The sequence below is a fragment of the Erinaceus europaeus genome, chromosome 7 (genome assembly GCF_950295315.1).
Source record: "Erinaceus europaeus chromosome 7, mEriEur2.1, whole genome shotgun sequence".
NCBI classification, from domain to species: domain Eukaryota; kingdom Metazoa; phylum Chordata; class Mammalia; order Eulipotyphla; family Erinaceidae; genus Erinaceus; species Erinaceus europaeus.
In genome coordinates, this window is record NC_080168.1 from 16,235,009 (window position 1) to 16,258,841 (window position 23,833).

The 23,833-nt window shown below is 44.1% G+C and overlaps 1 protein-coding gene and 1 non-coding gene across 3 annotated transcripts in view; both read right to left on the reverse strand.

Moving 5' to 3' along the window:
* Positions 1 to 4,545: 4,545 nt before the first annotated feature.
* ARPC2 (actin related protein 2/3 complex subunit 2) overlaps positions 4,546 to 23,833 on the reverse strand; it is a 37,688-nt gene continuing 18,400 nt past the window's right edge. For both annotated transcript variants that reach the window (XM_007519963.2, XM_060193905.1), the window contains 6 exons: positions 19,084 to 19,270; positions 17,723 to 17,816; positions 11,993 to 12,119; positions 10,172 to 10,272; positions 9,463 to 9,563; positions 4,546 to 5,032 (listed from right to left, as the gene is read on the reverse strand). In XM_007519963.2, the coding sequence (XP_007520025.1) occupies positions 5,008 to 5,032; positions 9,463 to 9,563; positions 10,172 to 10,272; positions 11,993 to 12,119; positions 17,723 to 17,816; positions 19,084 to 19,270 (635 nt within the window). In that variant the 3' untranslated portion in view covers positions 4,546 to 5,007. The remainder of the gene's footprint in view (positions 5,033 to 9,462; positions 9,564 to 10,171; positions 10,273 to 11,992; positions 12,120 to 17,722; positions 17,817 to 19,083; positions 19,271 to 23,833) is intronic.
* Positions 19,974 to 20,097, reverse strand: LOC132539709 (small nucleolar RNA SNORA76). The gene has a single exon (XR_009551035.1). It is a non-coding gene; the product is annotated as a small nucleolar RNA SNORA76 (small nucleolar RNA).

Here is a 23,833-nt window from a genome sequence, read left to right on the forward strand (position 1 = left end):
CCCCGGCAGCACATTTAACAGAGTGATGTCTGGTTCTTCCTCTCTCCCCTCCTATCTTTCTAATAAATAAAATATAAAAAAATTATATTTATTTGATAGAGACAGCCAGAAATTGAGAGAGGAAGTGGGAAATAGAGAGGAAGAGAGACAGACACCTGCAGCCCTGCGTCACCCCTTGTGACACTTTCCCTCTGTAGGTGGGGACTGGAGGCTTGAACCCATGTCCTTGTGCACTGTAACATGTACACTCAGCCAGGTGTGTCACCTGTGCAGAATACACCCATGCATTTTTTAATTTTCCTCCAGGGTTAGTGCTGGAGCTTGGTGCTTGCATGTTGAATCCACTGCTCCTGGAAGCCATCTTTTCCATTTCATTGCTCTTGTTATTGTTATTGCTGTTGTTGTTGGATAGGACAGAGAGAAATTGAGGAGGGGAAGACAGAGAGAGGGAGAGAAAGACACTTGTAGACTTGCCTCACTGCTAGTCAAGTGACTTCCCTGCAGGTGGAGTGCTGGGGGCTTGAACCAGGATCCTTACACTGGTCCTTGTGATTCGCACCATGTGCATTTAACACATTGGGCTACTGCCCTGGCCCCTTGTGAGTGTGCATTCTAACTCAACTCTGGACAGCAAGGGAGCGCACTTGGATAGCAGACCTGCTTCGTCACGTGAACGACCCAGGCTTGAGCCCAGCTCTCACTGTACTGAAGTTCTGGTGTCTTTTTTTTTTTTTTTTCTAATTATTTATTTTGTTGATATAGTGACGAAGTGGAATATGGGGAGAGACTGCAGCACTGCTTTATTACTCATGAGCTTTCCCTCTGCAGATGGTTGATGCAAGAGACTCATTCATGCCTGAGGCTCTGAGGGCCCAAGTTCAGTCCCCCGCACCACAAGCCAGAGCTGAGCAGTGCTGTGGTCTCTCTCTGTAATGCTTTCTTGTTAACCTTAAAAATCTCTCAAAGATGAAAAGTCCACCTGCACCAGGTGTGTGCCCTTGGGGCAAGCCAGACAGGTGGTAGTAATTTAGAGTATTTTAACCCACACTTCCAGGATCTCTCCCTCCTGCAAGCCCACAGGACTTGGCTGCAGTGGCTGTGGGCCCACGATGGGAGGGAAGGACCGAAGACTAGAGCCACCCCAACTTCAAGTGTGCTCTGAAAACAGGTCAAAGGAATAAGGATGGAGTGTTCCCCCAGCACAGATTCATTCTCTTAAAAAACAATCTTTTCAATGTTTATTGGCTCTTAAGAGCCAGAAATTGAGAGGAAAGAGGCTAGAGAGGGACACCTACAGCAGGTCACCACTTGTGAAGCTTTCTCCCATAGGTGGGGACCAAGGGTTTGAACCTGGGTCCTTGCACATTATAACATGTGCACTCAACCAGGTGTGTCAACACCCAGCCCCCGGATTCATTTATTTTCATTCTGACAAATACGTTTGGAATTAAGATACAATTTAGTTCTTAAGAGTTTTTCTCATTTTATACTTCCCAGGCATTTGATTTAATTTTGCCAATCTAATAGCACTCTTCAGAAATCTGACCCCCACCTTCCACTGGCAAGAATATAGCGACTTAAAAAAAAATTTTTTTATTGTTGTTGGATAGGACAGAGAGAAATGGAAAGGAGGGGAAGACAGAGAAGGGGAGAGAAAGATAGACACCTGCAGACCTGCTTACACCCCTGCAGGTGGGGAGCCGGGGGCTCGAACCGGGATCCTTTTGCAGGTCCTTGCAATTGCGCCACCTGCGCTTAACCCACTGCACTACCGCCCAACTCCCAATAAAGTAACTTTCAACTGACCAAGGAGTTTAGTCAGCAAGGAAGCAGACAGTGCCCTCCCATCCCCAATAGCTCACGTGAGGGACCTCTGCACAGACTCAATGTGGCGAACCTTCCCCCCTAGAGGACACAGGGCTTGCCCCACCCTGGGGAATCTGCAGGGCTTATCTGTGATGGGGATGGTCACTCAGCTGTATGCTGAGCTCTTAAAAGTGCTGGTCCCAGTGATACCAAGCAGTCTACTGGCTGAATGTCCTGTAGCCACTTACATCAATAAATTTCCCCCCCTTTTTATATACTAGAGCACTGCTCAGCTCTGGCTTACGGTGGTGCAGGGGTTTGAATTTGGGGCTTTGAAGCCTTAGGCAAGAAAGCCTGTTTGCATAACCATTATGCTATCTACACCCCCACCCGGCCCTAAATTTCTTTTTTTAACCAGAGCGCTGCTCAGCTCAGCTCAGCTGTGGCTTATGGTGGTGCAGAGGATGGAGTATGGGGCAGCGGAGCCTCAGGCACCAGTCTTTTGCAGAACCACTGTGCTATATCCACCCCCCCCAACATTTTTTTTTCTTCTTTTTGACCATAGTACTATTCAGTTTCTTCACTGGTGGTGTAGGGTTTGAATTTGGGGGTCTTTTGCATTTAAGTCTGGTGCCCTGCCACTGTGGCTATTTCCCCAACCCCAAATTACAGAGCTTCTTAACTATGACCCACAGTAAAATGAGTCTTACAATCCAGTGAACAAATAAAACATCTTTCGTGGTTCAGGAAGTGGTGCAGTGGATAAAGCATTGGACTCTCAAGCATGAGGTCCTGAGTTAGATCCCCGGCAGCACATGTGCCAGAGTGATGTCTGGTTCTTTCTCTCTCCTATCCCTCTCATAATATATAAAGGGAATTGGGCAGTAGTGCAGCAGGTTAAGTGTATGTGGCGCAAAGCGCAAGGACTGGCATAAGGATCCTGGTTCAAGCCCCTGGCTCCCCCACCTTCAGGGGAATTGCTTCACAAGCACTGAAGCAGGTCTGCAGGTGTCTATCTTTCTCTCCCCGTCCTTCCCTCCTCTCTCCATTTTTCTATGTCCTATCCAACAACGACATCAATCATAATTACAACAAGGGCAACAAAAAGGATAATGAATATTTAAAAAAGCTTCCAGTCAAGAGACTTACATTTAAAAATAAAATAAATAAAAAGTCTTCTAAATTAAATTCTTACCCATTATCAGGACTGATTGAGCAAGCTTGTTTGTTTTTGCTGATGAAAACATACAACCCACAAATGTGGGCCCTGAGCAGGGATGCTGGTGTTCTGGTTCTGATAGTCCCATAGTGCCTGACGCTACCATTGGGGGGTAGGAGGGCTGGGTGAAGGACATGCAGGGTCCGAGTGTTAACTCCTTGCAACAGCACGAGAAGACATGGAGTGATATTAGAACAAATGCTCACTGGTTGTTGGAAAAGTCATGATGTGTTTTTTAATGCAAAATCACATTGACTTTTCTGACAATCCAGTAGTCTAGGAAGTGGAAATCCCAGTCGTGATACAGCTGGGAGATTTCACAGATTCGTCTGAATCATCGTGCCAACACAAATTAAAAGGGAAAGATAAGGGTGGGGATCAACAGCATATGATTATGCAAAGACCCTCATGCCTGAGTCTCTAAGGTCTCCCACACTACCATATATCCAGATTTGCAAGAAGGTAGATATCATGATGAGCCTGAGGCCTAAATTTTAGGAGCCCCTAGGATTTTCCTGAAAATGTTTTGATTCTTCTTTTATTTGACAGGATAAGAAATTGAGAGGGTGGTAGAGAGGGAGAGAGAAAAATAGACACTTGTAGACCTGCTTCATTGCTTGTTAAGTGTCCCTGCTGCAGGTGGGGAGTGAGGCTCAAACTTGGGTCCTTCTGCATACTACTAAGTGCGTTTAACCAGGTGCACCACCTCAAGGCACCCAATTTTTTTTTTTTTTATAATGCAAACATCCTTTCTTTTTTTTTTTTTTTTAATATTTATTTTGTTTATTCCCTTCTGTTGCCCTTGTTGTTTTATTGTTGTAGTTATTATTGTTGTTGTTGTTGTTGGATAGGACAGAGAGAAATGGAGAGAGGGAGGGGAAGACAGAGAGGAGGAGAGAAAGATAGACACCTGCAGACCTGCTTCACTGCCTGTGAAGCGACTCCCCTGCAGGTGGGGAGCCGGGGTTCGAGCCGGGATCCTTTTGCCAGTCCTTGTGCTTTGCGCCACCTGCGCTTAACCCGCTGCGCCACAGCCCGACTCCCCAAACATCCTTTCTTAAAAGAAAAAAAACCCCCTGGAATCTCTCTGCATGTATACATTTAACATGATGGGAGAAAGAGGGCAGAAAGAGCGTGTGCACGGAAACGGTGTTACTGTGGGGCATGGGGTCTAACAGGGCCTATGCTTTGAGTGAAGTATGGCACTGTGCCACCTCCCAGGTCACCCATGCAGACTTTCTCAAGTTTGGCATGTCTTCATATTCTGTACTGTCAGGTGAGCCTCTTCCAAAGTGTGTTTTGTGCAATGATAAACTGGCCAGCTGGACTATCATGTCCACATCAAAGCCCTTCAATGCAACGGAGCACGTTATGAGAAATACTCCACGTTACTCACAATTAAAGAACAAGCCAGAGCACCTGTAGGTCTGCTCAGAAACTCTGCCTGCCCCAGGTCTCCCTGCTCAGGCCAGCTGGTTCCCCCATACCCTTTGGATTCATAGTCCAGAAACCCAGCAGAGTCTCATGTAAGATAGAAAGATTTTCTTTATTAATGACCCCAACCGTATTTCTTTAGATACAGGAGTTTTTAACTCAAATAGGAGAAAACAAGTTAAGATTGCATAACCCTGCAACTCATTACCAGTAACATCTTGCAAAGCAAAACAGCTTGGAAAAGAGGCAGAAGGGAAGTGAGGGAAGGAAGATAAAGAAAAGGAATTAAGTTGATCAAGTGGAATTCTTTTGTTTTCTTTTCTTTTCCTTTTTAATTCTTGGAACTATGAAGTCCTTGCAAGCACAGCTCGTTTTTTTTTTTTTTTTTTTTTTTTTCCGCAGATTATTTTCCAAACGTGTACAAAATGGAACCAAAACGGAGAATCCCTTAAGAACCTGAAGAGGTGCAACATTAAAAGCTACGATTATCCAGTAGCAAGTGTTCCAGCCTTCCATTGCCAGTGCGTCCTCTTCCTGTTCCCAAGAAGCTAGCGGGATGAAAATGTCTTCCCCCTGGAAAAGCAGAGAACAAGTGTGAAGGCTGGTTTCTGGCCACTCTTCCCACCCACACCCCAGAACAAGGATGGGGCCTCAAGGCCACCTGAGTGGGCACAGGCTAAGACTAAGCTTTCGGTGGCTCAGAGGTGGGAACAAACACCTCATCACAGACCCCTGCAAGCGTCAACTTGGCTTTAGGCTTTGACCTAGCACGTTATGATTGGGCCCTCCTCAATCGCTATCGAACAGGCCATGGCTGGTGCTCCGCTATGTTCCATTGCTGGGGAGCCAGAGATGACCCGAACTGCCCCTGCGGCTACAGACAGACTATGACCCACATAGTCAACGACTGCCACCTCTCCAGATTCAAAGGAGGTCTCGAAACTTTACATCAGGCTCAACCTGACGCTGTTGACTGGCTACGGAAGAAGGGCAAACGCTAGAAGAAGAAGAGGTGGGCTATGGGGCTGAGCTCTGGACTTGAAAGCATGAGATCAAATTTGATCTCTGGCCCCGCATATGCAAGAGTCCACAGAAAATAAATCTTAAAAAAAAAAAAAAATCCAGCTTTTATCACCCTCCCATTTTTTTTTTTTTTTTTTTTTTAACCAGAGCACTGGTTTATGGTGGTACAGGGGATTGAACCTGGGACTGTGGAGCCTCAGGTATGAGTCTCTTTGCATAACCATTATGCTATGTACTCCTGCCCTCAACTCACCTTTCTATCAGATGCTTGTAAAGCCAGGTAATATCTGTGCAAATGATCCCACGAGTAAGATAAAGATAGACATACCAAGATAGACAGAGACTTACTTGCCAGGATTTTTTTTTTTTTTTTTTTTTCTGAGAGAGAAAAAGGGAGAGAGAACAAAGCACTGAAGCTTCCTTCAATGTGGTGCGGGCTGAGCTTGAACCTGGGTTGTGCACATGGCAAAGAAGCGCACTATCCAAGTGAGCTATTCTTATTCTGCTGGTCTGCTAGTCAACCAGTTCTGAATGGCTTTATCCACTCTATTTCCAGCTGTGCTCAGTTCCCCACCCTAGCATTGAGTTCAGGCTTCTCTCACTCAGTTCATAGCTTTAAAACTTTCACCATGGGGCACGGTGTTCCAAGAAGCAACCCTTAAACCCTCCAAGGCAACTGCATAACAGTGCTCTGACTTCAGGCGTCTGCTCCACCATCACTTCCCCAGCACAGCCAGTTCTGACATGGGTCTGGCTTCCAAAGACAGGACATTTGGCACAGCAGTCTGGAAGCTACAGCTGAGAAGGAGGGGAGACGGACTACATTTTTTCCTATCAGAGTGCCTCACCCACAAGTAAAACCTTACTTTACTACCCTTCTCTATAAAATATAAAATCTAACGAGTGCTCAGTTACAGCAGGGCACTTTTCTCACCACAAGCCTGCTGCCCAGTTTTGGAGCTCACTTATGGTTCTGGAAGCATCTGTTGTGGGTAGGTGTCCTGCCTAACCTGAGCAACAGTGAGTGCAGCTACTTGCCTCCCCTTGCTCCCCTCTTCCTTTCTGGGAGCCACTTTTTAAAAAAAAATTTTTTAAATATTTATTTATTTTCCCTTTTGTTGCCCTTGCTTTTTTTTTTTGTTGTTGTTGTAGTTATTGTTGTTAAGAGAGGGGGAGAGAAAGACAGACACCTGGGCAATAGCACAGTGGGTTAAGTGCATGTGGCACAGAGCTGCAAGGACCCGCGTAAGGATCCTGGTTCAAGCCCCCGGCTCCCCACCTGCAGGGGAGTTGCTTCACAAGCTATGAAGCAGGTCTGCAGGTGTCTATCTTTCTCTCCCTGTCTTCCCCTCCTCTCTCCATTTCTCTCTGTCCTAACAACAACGACATCAGTAACAACAACAATAAAAAAACAAGGGAAACAAAAGAGGAAATAAATAAAATAAAAAAAAAAGACAAGACACCTGTAGACCTGCTTCACTGCCTGTGAAGCGACTCCTCTGCACGTGGGGAGCTGGGAGCTCAAACTGGGATCCTTACGCTGGTTCTTACACTTTATGCAACGTGCACTTAACCCACCGTGCTACCGCCTGGCTCTGAGACCCACTTCTGAAAAGACAGGTCACAGGCCAGAAAAAGGAAGAAGCTGATGGATAATCTATTTCAAGACACATCCTTTCTCACTTTCCCCATCAGGACAGTGCCTCAGCCCTGTCCCCCAGACAGCCACACTCACTTTAGAGTAACCCTAAGGCCCCTTGTCTTTGTAACAGTATGTGTAGGGGACTAAGGGGAGACACTGGGCAGTGGTGGCTGCTGGGCTCGGCTCCTAAATGGATGGTAGCAAAGGCTGCAGGTGCCACAGGCAGGCTTTGGATTTCCTTTCTGCTGTGTGAGAGATGGGGCTAGCTCACTGCCTAGCTTCTCCAGAACCTCCTGTCTCCCCACTGGGCCCTGAAAGTTCCATGAGCTCACACTTGAGCTCAGTAATGCAGTGGCTGGTAAGAAAACATTCCAGAGGGGGCCAGGAGGTGGTGCACCTGGCTAAGTGCACACATTATAGTGGGCAAGGCCCCAGGCTCAAGCCCCTGGTCCCCACCTACAGGGGGAAAGCTTCACGAGTGGTGAAGCAGGGTTGCAGGTGTCTCTCTCCCTCTCTGTCTCCCCCATCCCTCTCAATTTCTGTCTTTATCCATTAATAAGTAAATAAAATTAAAAAAGAAAAGAAAACGAAAACATTCCTGTGATAAATATGGGATGATCTCACTCTCAGGCAGAAGTTGAAAAACAAAATCAGAAGAGAAAACACATGTAGAACCTGAACTGGAATTGGTGTATTGCAGCAAAGTAAGACTCTGGGGTGGGTGGGTGGGGAGCACAGGTCCAGAAAGGATGACAGAGGACCTAGTGGGGGTTGTATTGTTACGTGGAAAACTGAGAAATGTCATGCATGTACAAACTATTGTATTTACTGTTGAATGTAAGACATTAATCCAATAAATTAAAAAAAAAAAAAAAAAAACAGAAAACATTCCTGTGGAGAACAGGGAACAGGGAGGGGGACCTGGGGATTTCAGGACTGAGGCAAAGTTCTGGAAGCAAGGAAAGTGCACCCAGGTCTCAACACCTTCCATTTTTTCCCCCTCCAGTTTTGCTCACTTCCAGGCCATGGCATGAAGCTGCAGAGTAGAGGGAAAGCTGCTGACCCAGCTGCAGGCTGAACACAGAGCAACCAGAGAAAGGCCTTTGGCAATTTCTCAAGAAGACAACAGCTTCCTAAAGCCTTTGCTCAAAAACAGGGATGACTTAAACTGCTCATGTTTCTGAGATGGAAAACTCTCTGCTTGGGTGCTTCCCGAATGCTGTGATGACAAAAGATGACACCTTGGGAGAGGAGGTAGACTGACATGCTGTGAACTCCACAGTCGCCAATGGTGACTCCCAGCCGAGTAGAGGTGCTTTCTGTGAGAGGTGGGGGGTGGGGGAGGCTTACTCTGCCCTAAAACTGTAATTCAAACGGTACCAAAAGACAGCAGATAAGCATCTATTACTGTATCTTGAGGACAACACTGCTGAAAGGTCTGCAGGAAAACCAGCCTAGCACTGCGCACTAAGAGCAGCTGGTCTCCCCTCCGGCATCTGGAGCCCCGCACTCATTTCCATCCCCAACGAAGACAACTTCCTCTCCATGTCAGAGTCCTGCTGAGAAGCTGAGGAGGAAAAAGTGCAGAGGGGTGTTTCCAGGTCTAATGTACTTGACTAAATGGGCCTTAGCGAGTCACTCCACCTCTCTGGGAAGACCCTGGAAAAGGAGAGACTCAACTCTTCTCCAACTGCTGTGAACAGTCTGCTTTCCTTTTTTTTTTTTTTGCCTCCAGGGTTATTGCTGGGGCTTGGTACCTGCACCATGAATCCACTGCTCTTAGAGACCCTCCCCCTCCTCCCCTTTTGTTGCCCTTGTTGTTATAGACTTGTTGTGGTTATTGTTGTTGTTGTTGATGTCGTTCATTGTTAGATAAGACAGAGAGAAATGGAGAGGGGGAGAGAAAGATAGATACCTGCAGACCTGCTTCACAGCCTGTGAAGCAACTCCCCTGCAGGTGGGGAGTTGGGGGCTTGAACTGGGATCCTTACGCCAGTCCTTGTGCTTTGTGCCACGTGTGCTTAACCCGCTGTGCTACCGCCCGACCCCACTACTTTCCTTTTTAAAGATTTATTTCACAAGATAGGTGGAGAAAGAGAGGAGAGGGAGGCCAGAGCACACTCAGGCATGTGCAGTGGTGGGGACTGATCCTGGGACCTCCTCAGAACTACATGCCCAGAGCACTGTGGCTGTGCCACCTCCCAGGCCATAACATTGACCTAGGGACCAAGGTCCCAAGAGAACACAGCTTATCTGGTAAAAAGGCCCTGTCTCCCCCCAACCCAGCTCTTGGTACACCAGGAGGACAATGGGCCCTTAGTGGGACCGCTCTACTCACGTGATTGTTTTCATTTCTTTTTTCTCGGCATCTGGACGTGCACGATTCAGCACCTTGAGGAAGTCGGAGGTTTTTGCCCGCATACGTGTGTGGATATAGGCCTGCAGACAATCATGACAGGTACTGAAGCAGAGCTGTGCTCTACAAACACAGCTCTGCCTTCACTGGGAGCAGTTGTCAGGAAGGTCTGGGGTGGACACAGGGCAGTGCAAGGAAGCAGGAGGGTGAGCCTCTTGGAGCTCTCTGCTCATCTCTGTGATGACGAGGGAAGACAGTGGGGAAGAGAGGGAACATAGGCCAGGATTCCTTAAGAGCTCACAGCAATAGCCTGGGTTATGGGAATGATATATATATATATATATATATATATATATATATATATATATATATATAGTATATTAAAATATACATATATAGGGCTTGGCAGTGACATACTTGGTAGAGTGCACACGTTACAATGCAGAAGGACCCTGGTCCCCACCTGCAGGGGGAATGTTTCATGAGCACTAAAGCAGGGCTGCTGGTGTATTCACCCCCCCCCCCCAATCTCATTTCTTTCTGTATCCAAGATAGAGAGGAAAAAAAGAGACTAGACACCATTCAGTTGTCTGTGGTGCTGAGTGAGCTCGGAACCTCTGGGGCCTCAGGCATGAGAGTCTGGTCCTCTGCAGAGACCAGAGGCCAGCCCAGGAGCCACGTCACACCTCACCTTTGAGCACTTGATGTGATAGTGCAGGTAGTCCCGGAACGTGTGGATCAGGTTGATGGTGTTGTCTCGCGCATTGGTGTTGGTGTGGCGAGGGAATAGCACTGAAGGTGGGGGCACAGAACAGGCATCAGGATGTGACACAACCGTCCAGAGTTCACTCTAGTCTTCCCCAACTTGCTCCATCACCCCTAGTCTTTCTCAGGCTTCCTTCTCAAGATGAGAAAGGGTTAAGTTCCACCCCAAGGCAGCTGCTGGAGAGTGTAAATGGAGGGAGGCCTCAGGGAAAATGGAGAGGATGGTAGAAATGAAGGACATGGTCCTGGCCACTGGTCCTAGGCTCTTGGGGTCATGTGCTCTGAAATTTTTGTCTGTGACATACTAGCTCCTGACGGGATAGTCAGCAATCTCCTAGGAAGGTAACATTACTGGCTACATGGGTGGACTTTGGAGCAAACACTTTACCTTTAGAAATCAGGATTAGGAAACAAAGCCTGTCTGTCTGTCTTAGGTCCTTGGGCTGGGGAAAAATAAATACTTGGGGTCTAAGGACCTGCACCCACTTGATGAGGACAGGGAGGAGGTGCTGAGTGGGCCTGGGGGGTTAAGAGAAGCCCCTCTCTTGGCACCTATCACAGGAGACCTATCCTCACACACACACACACCCCCCAGTGTGGGGCAGAATGTACCTCTCTCCCTTCTGTTTCCCAAGTGCAAAAAACAATACCATTAAAAAAAAAAGTGTGGCTTAGATTGAATAAAATATGGCAAATGAACTACTCACCAATAAACAGGTATACTGCAACACTGTGGTGAATTAAATAAAACCCCAGACTTTTGGTGCCACTGGGTGCAGTATGCGAGTGAGCAGTTACCCCAGCAGTCAAGTTAAATAATGAACCAGCTTATGGGTTGGAGCAACTGTACAGAGGGAAGGCTGGAATTTCTTTTTTTTTTTAAATTTAATTATTATTATTATTATTATTTTTACCAGAGCACTGTTCAGCTCTGGCTTATGGTAGTGCAGGGGACTGAACCTGGGACACTGGAGCCTCAGGAAAGACTCAAGAGAGTCTGTTTGTATAACCATTATGCTATCTAACCTCTGCCCAAAGCTGGGATTTCTTCAGTGGAAAAGTAGATTAGGTGAATCATGTCTGGAGTTTGGGTTTGAAAAGCCAGAAATACCAAATGACAGGGGATCCCTAACAGCTACGTAGCTTCGCCTGTGTGGCCCCAACCTCTAACACTTTCTGTCAGGAGGCTACCTTTTCCCCTCTAGAATTTAAGAGAAAAGGGGGAGATGGCTACTGTATAAAAACAATACATGGGGGGTTGGGCGGTGGCACAGTGGGTTAAGCGCATGTGGCACAAAATGTAAGGATCCCGGTTCGAGCCCCCGGCTCCCCACCTGCAGGGGAGTCGCTTCACAGGCTGTGAAGTAGGTCTGCAGGTATCTATCTTTCTCTCCCCCTCTGTCTTCCCCTCCTCTCCATTTCTCTCTGTCCTATCCAACAATGAACAACATCAACAATGGCAATAATAATAACCACAATGAAGCTACAACAACAAGGGCAACAAAAAGGGGGAAAAATGGCCTCCAGGAGCGGTGGATTCATGGTGCAGGCACTGAGCCCAGCAATAACCCTGGAGGAAAAAAAAAACAACCAATACATGGCCTGTCACCAGTGTCCTTACAGTCACAGCAGTGACAACAGGAGTCTGGCCTGTCTGTTTTGGTCCCTAACACTGAGGTCAGACACAGGCTCTGTCTGTAGGACAGCAGTCTGGCAGCCCTGCCCTGCCCTGCCCTGCCCTGCTCACCAAAGGTGATGTAGCCAATATTGTCACCCACGGCGGCATCAGTGTCTTTCAGCTCCAGAGGAGGTTCCCTGTGGCTGAAGAGGACCTGTGGGGCTGTGTGGCTGGCTCTGCGTCCTTCTTTGAACTCCTGTCAGGATGAAGCAACCAGGAGAGAATTTGGCATGAACTGAATGGCAACTTGAGGAGCGAGTTTCCCTTATCTTAGAGGGCGTGGCCTCTGCAGTCCTCTGGCCCAGCAGATGGCTAAAAATAGACCACCTAACATCAAGTATCACAAATGCTGGCTATCAATACTCTTCAGACTGAAAAAGGAGAGATCAAAGTGCTCAGCAAATCTGGCCTTCAAAATTAATGAAAAGCACTGCTATTTATGCTCTTTTTCTCTTGTTTTAAGAATATAGGTGATAAAGTTACCTCTGGGATTAAACAGACAACAGTTTGCAAAGCACCAGGAGAACCAGGCCACATTTAGGATAAGGACTATTGCTTCAGTCTCTCCTGATTTACTGTGAAACAGGAGTAATATTTCTTGGGAGATCTTTAGAATTTCAAGGTAAATGGAATTCAAACATTAGCCTGGTTGGAATACTTTGAAGTCTTGGTCTAGACGGAGTCTTAATGCTTTCAATCTTTGTAGATGAACTCCCTTCTGAGATGATCAATTTTCCGTTCTTCTCTTTGCCCTTAGCTTCATTCTTCCAGTTTCGTGAATAGCACACTTCCTCTGGGCTTGAGGCCTTTGCATAAGTTTGGAGCCCCACACATGCATGATTTCCCAGCTCCTGGCCAACTCAGTCACTGTTCTTTCTCTCTAGCTCCTGCACAAACTTCATAGTTTTGACTCACTGAAATAGTCTAGATTTAGTGATTGTTTAGAATTCATCAATTAGAACTTCAGACCAAATGTGTCAAAGAAGACAATGGAATTAAAGAAGCTGAACTGTCACTGCTAGGAGGTTGTGCAGTGGATAAAGGGTTGTGTTTCAGAAGTGAGGTTCTAAGTTCAGTCCTGGTTCTCCATGTGCCAGAGAAATGCTATGTTCTGCTCAGGAGCTCGCCTATTTCACCACTTGCCTTCTGAGTTAGTGCTGCCTGGCTTCTTTCTAATAGCTGGTGAAAAATAAATTAATGCTGCTGGGGTAAGTTAGCTCTCTTTTAAACATATTTCATTTCCCAAAGGAAAACATAGTTTGGGGAGGCAGGGGAAGGGGAACTCTCATTCAAAATGAAATCCCTAAAGCAAAGCTTCTAAAATGGTTCTTCTCTAAAAAACAAATTTATTTGGGGGGGGGGGTTTGAGAACAGTGCTGAGGTTTCACACATGGGTGACCTCACAGCTCCTAGGCTGACTCTCGAGGAAGATGTAGTCCCTGACCCCCATCCTGGGTTGTACACATGGCAAGGCACAACCCTAGCTGGTGAGCATCTCGTAGTGCTTGGTTCTCTCTCAAGTAATAGTTAAAAACAAACACCAGGAACTCTTTTACATTTCTACAAGCATTACTGCCTTTTTTGTTCTCCCTCTGGCATGATGACATTGTGTTTCCTTTTGTCAAAGGACAATTTATAATAGCAATGTGCAATAAATCCAGATTCATGAAAATCCAGTGTAAGATAAAAGTAGCTTTTTAGATTAGTGGTATAAACATGAGTTTTTAAGTGATGGATCTATCTTGGGAAGGGAACACAGAGCAGTGTTAACAGCATAGGACTTGTATGCTGTGAGGGCCTAGAGGTTCCAGATTCAATCGCTGATCTCCCGCATCAAAATAAACAGATCTTCAATGAGAATATTTATGTATTATACATTATGATACTAAAAATATTAGTAAGATAATATAGGTGAATATTATTTTGACCTTAGAGTAGGATCTATCACTCAAAATCTAGAAGCCATCAAAGAGTAGAATTTAACTGTGAAATAAATTTCTGCATTGGAGAAAGACACAACCACAAAGCTTAAAGAAAAACTAAACAAGGTACTTGCAGCTATATTCACAAGGGCTAATAGTCCTAGTAATAGAGAAGCTGAAGATCAACAGCAAAGTGGAGGAAGAGCAGACAATACACAAAAATTAGCTCTCCACTTAAGATGTTCTGACCATGCTCATTTACATATGCGCGCGCACGCGCGCGCGCACACACACACACACACACACACACACGTATAGCCATCATGGAGAATCTGGCATCGCCCACCAAAATGACTGACTATGACTCAGGCTCCTAGTTCAGGAAAATACTCTTCAGACAACCATAGAAAAGACAGAGACAAATCACAGGCATAGGAAAGGTTCTTAAATAACATCTTCACAGCTCTCAGGAGATAGACTACTAGTGTCTTATTCCTGAACATAAAGAAACTAGGCAGTTTCCACTAAACTTCTCTTTTCAGTCTCTTCCTTAAAATAAAATGAAAGGCTTTTTCAGATAGTGTGAAAGCCCACCAAGGCATGACTAGTATAGCAAAGCTACTTCGCATGCCTTCAAGTCTCACTTTTACTCACTGCAGTGCCTTTCCAGTCACTTCATAATACCAACTGGACTTTCTCTAGTAGTCAGCTTGTATGCCTACAAAGATAAAGTACCAGCGACTGGGGAAATGGCTCAACTGGCAGATAATGGGATTTTCAAGTCTGAGGTTCCCTGTTCAATTCCTGGCACATGTACCAGAATGGTACTCTCTTGTCTATCTGCTCATGTAGAACTCTCAAATATAATATACAAATCTTTAAAGTAAAACAAAACAAATTCTTTCTTGTCTAGATAGATAGAGAGAAAGAGACCACAGCACCAAAGCTTCCTCCAGTGCAGTGGGGTCTGGGCTTGAACCTGGGCTGTGCATATGGCAAAGCAGTGCACTATCCAAATGAGCTATTTTGCCATCCCAGAAGTTTGTTCTGGCCAGGGTGGATGTGCATATTGGCTGAGGTAAACTCATGAAGGTCATAGCAAATACTTTAATGACTAAGAGGAATGTCAAATGGTATCCCTGGGTCATAACTTCTTGCATTAGGCTTCCAGAAATCTAAAATAACTTGGTTTAGGAAAATGTTTAAAAATTTTTTTTTTTTTTTTTTGGAAAACCCAACAAAGTTAAGTTCCAGTTCTGCTCTGGTCATTTTCAAATAAATCATCCTTGTCTCTGCTGTGAGAGGGAGGCAGGGCAGATGGCTTCCTGAGCACAGCCGTTCACATTCCTAGACACCATCTGGGCCTGCACAGTGCCAGGCCAGTCTCTAACAGGAGATAGTGTCACCAAAAGATGCAGGCTTTTAGACAAGTGTCCTAACACATATACTTTTCAGAGAGGGACTTAAAATTCATAAGCAAAAAAAAAAAAAAAAAAAGAAAGAAAGAAAAAGAAAAAACTCCCCAAGGAACAAATCTTCCGTAAGTTCTCCAAGAAAAGATCTGTTCAAAGTATTAAAACAAGTTAAGACATTGCTTGGAAGAAAGTGAAACAAGACTGGTAAAAACTCTGCCAAATCTAAATATATACTTCATAGCTTTTAAAATTAGTTTGCCAGCCTGGATTTAGCCCAATTTCTGAGCTGCTGCACTTAATTCTGTCAATCCTGCATAAGATCACAGGAGATGCTTGTCTAGAGACTACATTTAGGATCCAAGGTATAGATACACATACCCACACAGCCATACAGTTTAGTACTCTTATTATTATTATTTTACCAGAGTATTCATCAGCTCTGGCTTATGATGATGCAAGGGATTGAACCTGGGACTTAATAGCCTCATGTCAGAGTCTCTTTGTGTCACCGTTATGCTATCTACCCCTGCCCAAGTTTAGTACTCTTAAATGCTGGAAGTTGTAAATATTTTAGTTATTCTGAAGAGGGATTCCAAAATGATTTTTGATTAATCAGACCAAACACAAAAAGTCACTAGAGACAGATCAAACTGAGGATACCACTTTTGAAGATTTCCCTATCCTTAGAAAGACTACATACGTGGTCTAGGAGGTGGAGCAGTGGATAAAGCATTAGACTCTCAAGCATGAGGTCCTGAGTTTGATCCCCAGTAGCACATGTATCAGAGTGATGTCTGGTTCTTTCTCTCTCGTCTTCTATGTTTCTAATAGATAAATAAATAAATCTTTAATAATAATAAAAAAAGACTATACACAGGGGAGTAGGGTAGTAGTAGAGCAGGTTAAGCACATGTGGCGTGAGGCACAAGGACAGGCGTAAGGATCCTGGCTCAAGCCCACGACTCCCCACCTACAGGGGTGTCGCTTCACAGGCGGTGAAGCAGGTCTGCAGGTGTCTTATCTTTCTCTCCCCCTATCTTCCCCTTCCCTCTCCATTTCTCTCTGTCCTACCTAACAAGGACAATATCAATAACAATGATAATAGCTACAACAACAATAAAAACAAGGGCAACAAAAGGGGAAATAAGTAAATAAATAAATTAAAAAAAAAAAAACAGACTACACATAAAAACATCCTCACTACACTAAACAGCTGTCTTTCAACTCTTATTTGGCAAAAAGAATTAAGTCCCAGAATTCTTAAATTTCACCACCATGCCAAGGAACAGGATGTATTTAGACTTTTTTTTTTTTTTTTTTTGGTGAAAATTTAACTACCGTACTAGATTTCTGAATGCTGAGCCACCTCAGAAGACATCAGCCTGGATGTCACTTGACTAGTGGGTGTCCATGTTCCAGAGCTAGCAACCAATTATCAGATTGCATGAAAACTCACAGTGGGGACACTTCAGCAAGCTGAGGTTTCACCTGCACCAAAACCCAATTACAAAACACCCCACGAGACCCCATCACTCTTCTGAGCAGATGAGATGCTTCTGTGGGAGGCAGTCTGGGGAGTGAGTGACTTTGAGAGGCTGCTTCTCTCCACTGCCATTCAACAGCTGACTCTTTACTCTCAGTGTATTACGACTTAAAATTTCCTCTAGGTTCCATTTAGACATGACTCTAGAACTCAACCAATGCGAAAGATCTTGCTGAAAACACAAGAGGGTAGGAAACATGACCGAGCTTTAAGTCAAAGACCCCCCAGTAGGAATGATGTTTAACATTCAGTCATACTGTCAGTCTACTTAGCACTGAATTCACCCATTGGTTTAACCCTGCAAAAGACAAACCACTAAGGGAAAAACTTTTCAGCAATTTTGGTAGGGGTTATTGAATTAAATATTTGAAAAAATATTTTATTTGTTTATGAGAAAGATAGGAAGAAAGAGAAGAAAGAGAAAGAATCAGACATCATTCTGGTACATGTGCTGCTGGGGATTGAACTTAGAACCTCATGCTTGAGAATCCAGTGCTTTACTCATGGTGCCACCTCCCGTACCACACTGAATTAAATCTTTAAGCAGGGAGTTGGGCGGTAGCGCAGCAGGTTAAGCGCACGTGGTGCAAAGTGCAAGGACTGGTCTAAGGATCCCAGTTCGAGCTTCTGGCTCCCCACCTGCAGGGGGGTCGCTTCACAGGTGGTGAAACAGGTCTGCAGGTGTCTATCTTTCTCTCCCCCTCTCCATTTCTCTCTGCCCTATCCAACAACGACGACATTAATAACTACAACAATAAAAACAACAAGGGCAACAGAAGGGAATAAATGAAATAAAAAAATCTTTAAGCAGTTCCTGCATCGAAGAGCAGACGCGTCTCTCCTCTACGCTTATGGTGTTTTAGTGCCAAGGTGTAAGTTACCAGGAGTTGCTTTTACCCCCAGCATATCTCCTCCTCACCTGCATGAACACCTTTCCGATGACTACATCGTCGTCATCCTTAAACACTGTGCTGAAGACGACCGTGACTCTGTCCTTTTTAGATTCAACATACCTGAGGGAAGAAGGTCCAGGAGAGTTCAGTACACAAGCAAAAAGAGGCTCTGCCAAGAATCTGATCTACAAATGGAGTAGAAGGTAAAGTCTTAAGTCCCTTAATCTATAACACAAGGCATGGTATGTAAGACCAAGTATCATCAACAGTGCTGGTGTAATAAATGCATGCCCTAAGAGAGGGAGGGATAAAAATCACAAAAAGTGGGCCAGTGAAATAGCTCACTCGGATATTGCTTTGCTTTGTAATGTGTGTGACCCAGGTTTGAGCCTGGTCCCCACAGAACTGCAGAAAGCTTTGGTACTTTGATCTCTTTCATGTTCTATCTAAAATAAAATCACCCAAACAATAGTTACTAGCTTGTCTATGTGGTATGACATAAACTCTATAGAACTACTCATTCTGAGAATTTTACTCTCAAGATGTTTCCTAGGAGATCAAAGAATGTAAATTGATCCAAGAGTTGCCATAACATGGAAGAAACCTCTGGCATTCTCTACATCTTGATTATCCACATTTGATTTTTTTCTACTAGTGGTGCCAGAGACTGAATCCTGGACCCCTCACGTGCAAATTCTGTGCAATCTCCCTGGTCTGTAGGTTCTTTCCTTTTAAGTAATACAAGTATTTGGGGAATTTTATTTAGTCAGGTTGGTTCTATTCTTGAAGGCAACTAAAACTAGTGATTAAAAAAAAAAGGATTAATTTTACTTATCACACATGGGAGAGTTTTTCACACAAGGCAGAGAGGAGAGAGATAAGTTAAACACTCTGGCACACGCAGTGTCTGGGAATCAAACCGGGAACCTTAGGCATGGAAGTCTGATGCCATACCAGTTGAGCTGTTTCCCCAGCCACTAGAACAAATGTCTTTAAAGTAAGCGCACTAGATTCTATCTTTTTACCAACTTTCAATATATGAATACGAGAAGTGCCCAATATATTTTTCTATCATCTGTATCCTGGCTTAAACAACAACAAAAAATTTTTGTTATTATTGGAGCATCACTGCTCCATGAAGATTATTTATTTGTTTGTTTGTTTTGAGGTGGGGGGGAGAAGACACCACAACAATGAGGATTGGGTTTAAAGCTGGTCTCGAAAATGGCAATGCAGGCACCTCTTAGGTGAGCTATCTTGCTGGCCCCCAGACTTAAAAGAATTTAAAAAAGAATCTCTCACTTCAGAGAGATTTACTCTTCACATATCTTTCCCTGAGAATTCATGAGCACCACGCCCAGGCCTCAGGACCAAATTGCATACTCACATGGTCTCATCATCCCTATAATGGATAACTGCCCTGTTCTCGCCTTCCTTGCCCTCTTCTTGGAACTGGAAGTATTTCTCAAAGACAGAGGCAAAACAATTTCGTTTCAACATGCCAGCCTGATGCACAATGGAATCCTTGGACGCAGGCAGATTTTCAAGGTCGTATAACAAAGAGACATTGTAACCTGGATGATGAAAAGGATAGCCAACAGTTACATTTTGAGAAAAAAAAAATTACTGATGTCTCCCAAGCAAATAGAAAGTACAGGTAGCAAACTAACAGACTCCAAACTTTTCAGCTTCTAATGACATTTTGTTTCACTATCTATACTTAAATATATATTAGTGAGAAATATAGGAGAAAGAACTCTGGTGTATGTGCTACTGGGGACTGAACTTGGGACTTCATGCTTGAGAGTCCAATGCTTTATCCTCTGTGCTATGTCGCGGACCACAAAAAATTTTAAAAATTAAAAAAAAAAATTATTTATGAGAAAGATAGGAGGAGAAAGAAAGAAACAGACATCACTCTGGTACATGTGCTGCTGGGAATTAAACTCAGGACCTCATGCTTAAGAGTCCAATGCTTTATCCATTGCACCACCTCCTGGACCAAAGTTTTTTCTTTATTTTTTACCAGAGCTCTGCTTAGCTTTGGTTTATGGTGGTGCAGGGGATTGAACCTGGGACTTTGGAGCCTCAGGCATGAGAGCCTATTTGCATTATCATTATTCTATCTATCTCTGGCCTAGGTTTTTATTCTTTACCAAAGCACTGCTCAGCTCTGGCTTATGGTGGTGCAGGGGACTGAACCTAGGGCTTTGAAGCCTCACGCATTAGTCTCTTTGTATAACCATTATGCTATCTCCCCCACCCTGTCTATACTAAACATGTAGCTCGTGGCTAAAAGGGCAGCCGGCAGCACGGAGCCCCAGTTATCACGAGCGGCTACTCTGGCGCCGCAGCCTGACCCCTGGCACCACTGCAGGCAGCGGGGGCTCAAAGGCGGCACGTTCTGTCTACACTTTTTTAAAGAAATATTTATTTATTTATTCCCTTCTGTTACGCTTGTTGTTTTATTGTTGTAGTTCTTATTGCTGTCATTGTTGTTGGGTATGACAGAGAGAAATGGAAAGAGGAGGGGAAGACAGAGAGGGGAAGAGAAAGACAGACACCTGCAGACCTGCTTCACCTCCAGTGAAGCGACTCCCCCCTGCAGGTGGGAACCAGGGGATCAAACTGGATCCTTACACTGGTCCTTGCGCTTTGCGCCACGTGCGCTTAACCCACTGCACTACTGCCCGACTCCCCTGTCTATACTTTTGACTCAGGTAGAATGCTGTAATTTCCATTTACCTCATTGACACAAACTAGATAAAATCCCAATACTTGTACAATGCTATTCCCCACACTGAATCATTATCAAGGATGACTGAATGTAAATAAGAGACAGGCCAGTCATAATTAGGGGGTGTTGATTAGAAATGCAGTATTCTAGGGTATATGTATATATTCTAGGGTAAATGCAGTATTCTAGGGTAGCGCAGCGTGTTAAGCGCAGGTGGCAAGAAGCGCAAAGACTGGTGTAAGGATCCCGGTTCGAGCCCCCAGCTCCCCACCTGCAGGGGTGTCGCTTCACAGGCGGTGAAGCAGGTCTGCAGGTGTCTGTCTTTCTCTCCTCCTCTGTCTTCCCTATCCAACGATGACATCAATAACAACAACAATAATAATACCACAACAATAAAACAACAAGAGCAACAAAAGGGAGAAAAAGCAAAAAATTAAAAAACAAAACAACAAAAATATAACAAAGACCCAGGTTCAAGCCCCTGATCCCCACTTGCAGGAGGAAAGCTTCACAAGAGGTGAAGCAGCACTGCAGGTGTCACTCTCACATTCTCCCTCCTTCCCACCTTCTGCCACCATCTCTATCCAAAAATAAAGGGGGAAAAAATTAATACACACCAAAGGTCAATAGGTTATTTTGTAAGACTTGAAAATCACAGAGGATTATCTCATGTTCTACACAACTAATGAGAGTAATGTTACCAGAACTATACAGAGATGTCACATTTCCAAATGTCTTTAAACCTTTATGCTATGCTGCTATTTATTTTTCTCCAAAAAAGATTCCTGAATTCTGTTTTTTGTTGCTCTATCCTTATTGAGAGCAAGGGCTGTCTAAATCTCTGTTGTAGATAGTGCTTGGCACATTTTTGGCAATTTCGTATTAAATAAAATCTATAATCTTTCCATTTTGGGCACCTGAGAACCAGATAAGCAAACAGAATGAAAGATTAGATTAACAATATTTACAGTTGAAGTTTGCTAGTTTTGCAAAGCCAAATAAAACAAACTCAATAAAACTATAGCTAAGCCAGACTCAGAGAGATACTTGTGATATGATAGGAACATGCTGAGAGGATTAAGGAAGCCAGAATCTAGTACAGGCTGCTGTGTTCCCCAAACTTGCCTAGACAAACTCACAGAAAAAAGAGACTCACTATTTTCACATTTTTTAATATTTTGCACTTATATGAACACAGGGTCTACCATCTGTCAGTGATTGTGTGGATAAAGCACAAACAGAAGCAGAAGTTCTCAATGTTGCTTCTCTTGTTCTGAGAGAGTTCTAGAATTTTAGCTATAACAAACTGTGGCTAAGAGCTGCTAGTTCTGTTTCTTTCTGAATTCCCTGATTCCTCTTATAGTTCACAGTATTTTCTTTTTATTTATTTCTGTAATACATGTGTACCATCAGTCTGGAATTAAGACATTTCAGTTTGCTTTACATACAGTCAAGGTTCCCATTGCAAATACTCCTAAGTAACAAATTACATTTAAGTAACAAATTACATTTGAAAACTATCTTTATTTGACATTTCCAGAAGCATCCCATAGGAAGGTATTTCTTTTGTTGCCCTTGTTTTTCTTTTATTGTTGTTGTAATTGATGTCATCATTGTTAGGACAGAGAGAAATGAAGAGAGATGGGGAAGACAGAGACAGGGAGAGAAAGACACCTGCAGACCTGCTTCACTGCCTGTGAAGCAACTCCCCTGCATGTGGGGAGCCGGGGGCTGTAACCAGGATCCTTATGCTGGTCCTGTGCGCTTCTCACCATGTGCGCTTAACCCGCTGCGCTACCGCCCAACTTCTAGGAAGGTATTTTTTAAAAAATATATTTATTTATTCCCTTTTGTTGCCCTTGTTGCTTTATTGTTGTAGTTATTATTGATGTTGTTGTTGTTGGATAGGACAGGAAGAAATGGAGAGAGGAGGGGAAGACAGGTAGAGGGGGAGAGAAAGATAGACACCTGCAGACCTGCTTCACCACCTGTGAAGCGACTTCCCTGCAGGTGGGGATACGGGGGCTTGAACCAGGATCCTTACACGGGTTCTTGCGTTTTGTACCATGTGCGCTTAACCCACTGTGCTACCGCCCGACTCCCTAGGAAGGTATTTCTTTCTTTCTTTTTCTATTTTAATTTCTTTATTGGGGGATTAATGTTTTACATTCAACAGTAAATACAAAAGTTTGTACATGCATAGCATTCCTCAGTTTTCCATATAACAATATAGGTCCCCACTAGGACCTCTGTCATACTCCTAGGAAGGTATTTCTAATAGGTGTGGTTAGGTGGTTGTAGGTTTTAAAATGTGAACAAATGGAAACCAAAACAACTATATAAAGATGTACAGGGAACTTAACAGACACTTCATCAAAGAAGACGCAGATGATTAAAGGGCATGGAGGGGGGCAGCCCATTATCACCTATTAGTAGGAAATGGAATCAAAACACATGCCATGACCTATCTCCTCATATCTGTGAGAATGGCCCATATCAAAAAAGTCAAATGTGGGCAGAGGAAGATAGCATAAAGGTTATGCACAGAAACTCTCATGCCTAAGGCCCCCAAGTTTCCGGTTCAATCCCCCACACCACTATATGCCAGAGCTGATCAGTGATTTGATTAAAAAAGAGTCAGAATCTACACTGTGCTATGGAGAGAGTAGACAAAGAAAAAGCTTGTTTCTTTTTGGTGGGAAGAAAATTGCTGGTGGGAACATAAAGTAGCTGGGGCTTACAACCTAATGTTACCTCAGTAAAAAACATTCTAATCAATGCTGGTGATTGGGCTTTTTTAATTCCTCTGGCCTTGAAGGAGGCAGAAATCACTTGCTAAAATAGTAGATTAGAAATAATGAAAATCAATGCTATCAAAATACTAATAATAAACAGATTAAACATAGGTTGACAACAAACATATAAAAAATGCTCCAAGTCATTGATGGTCAGAGTAATGCAAATAAAGACAACAGTGAGATACCACTTTACTCCTGTGAGAATATCATAATACATAAGAAAAGATAGCAGCAACAAATGCTGGAGAGGTTGGGGGGACAAAGGAATTCTCCTGCACTGCTGTGGAATTGTAAATTGGTCCAACCTCTATGGAGAACAGTCTGCAGAACACTCAGAAGGCTAGACATGGACCTACCCTATAACCCAGCAATTCCTCTCCTTGGGGATATATCCTAAGGAACCAAACACACCCATCCAAAAAGATTTGTGTAGACCTATGTTCATAGGAGCACATTTTTTTCCCCCTTCCTACTAGAGCACTGCTCAGCTATGGCTTATGGTGGTACGGGGGATTGAACCTGGGACTTTGAAGCCTCAGGCATGAGAGTATCCTTGTCTAACCATTATGTTATCTACCACTGCCCACAGCACAATTTGTAAT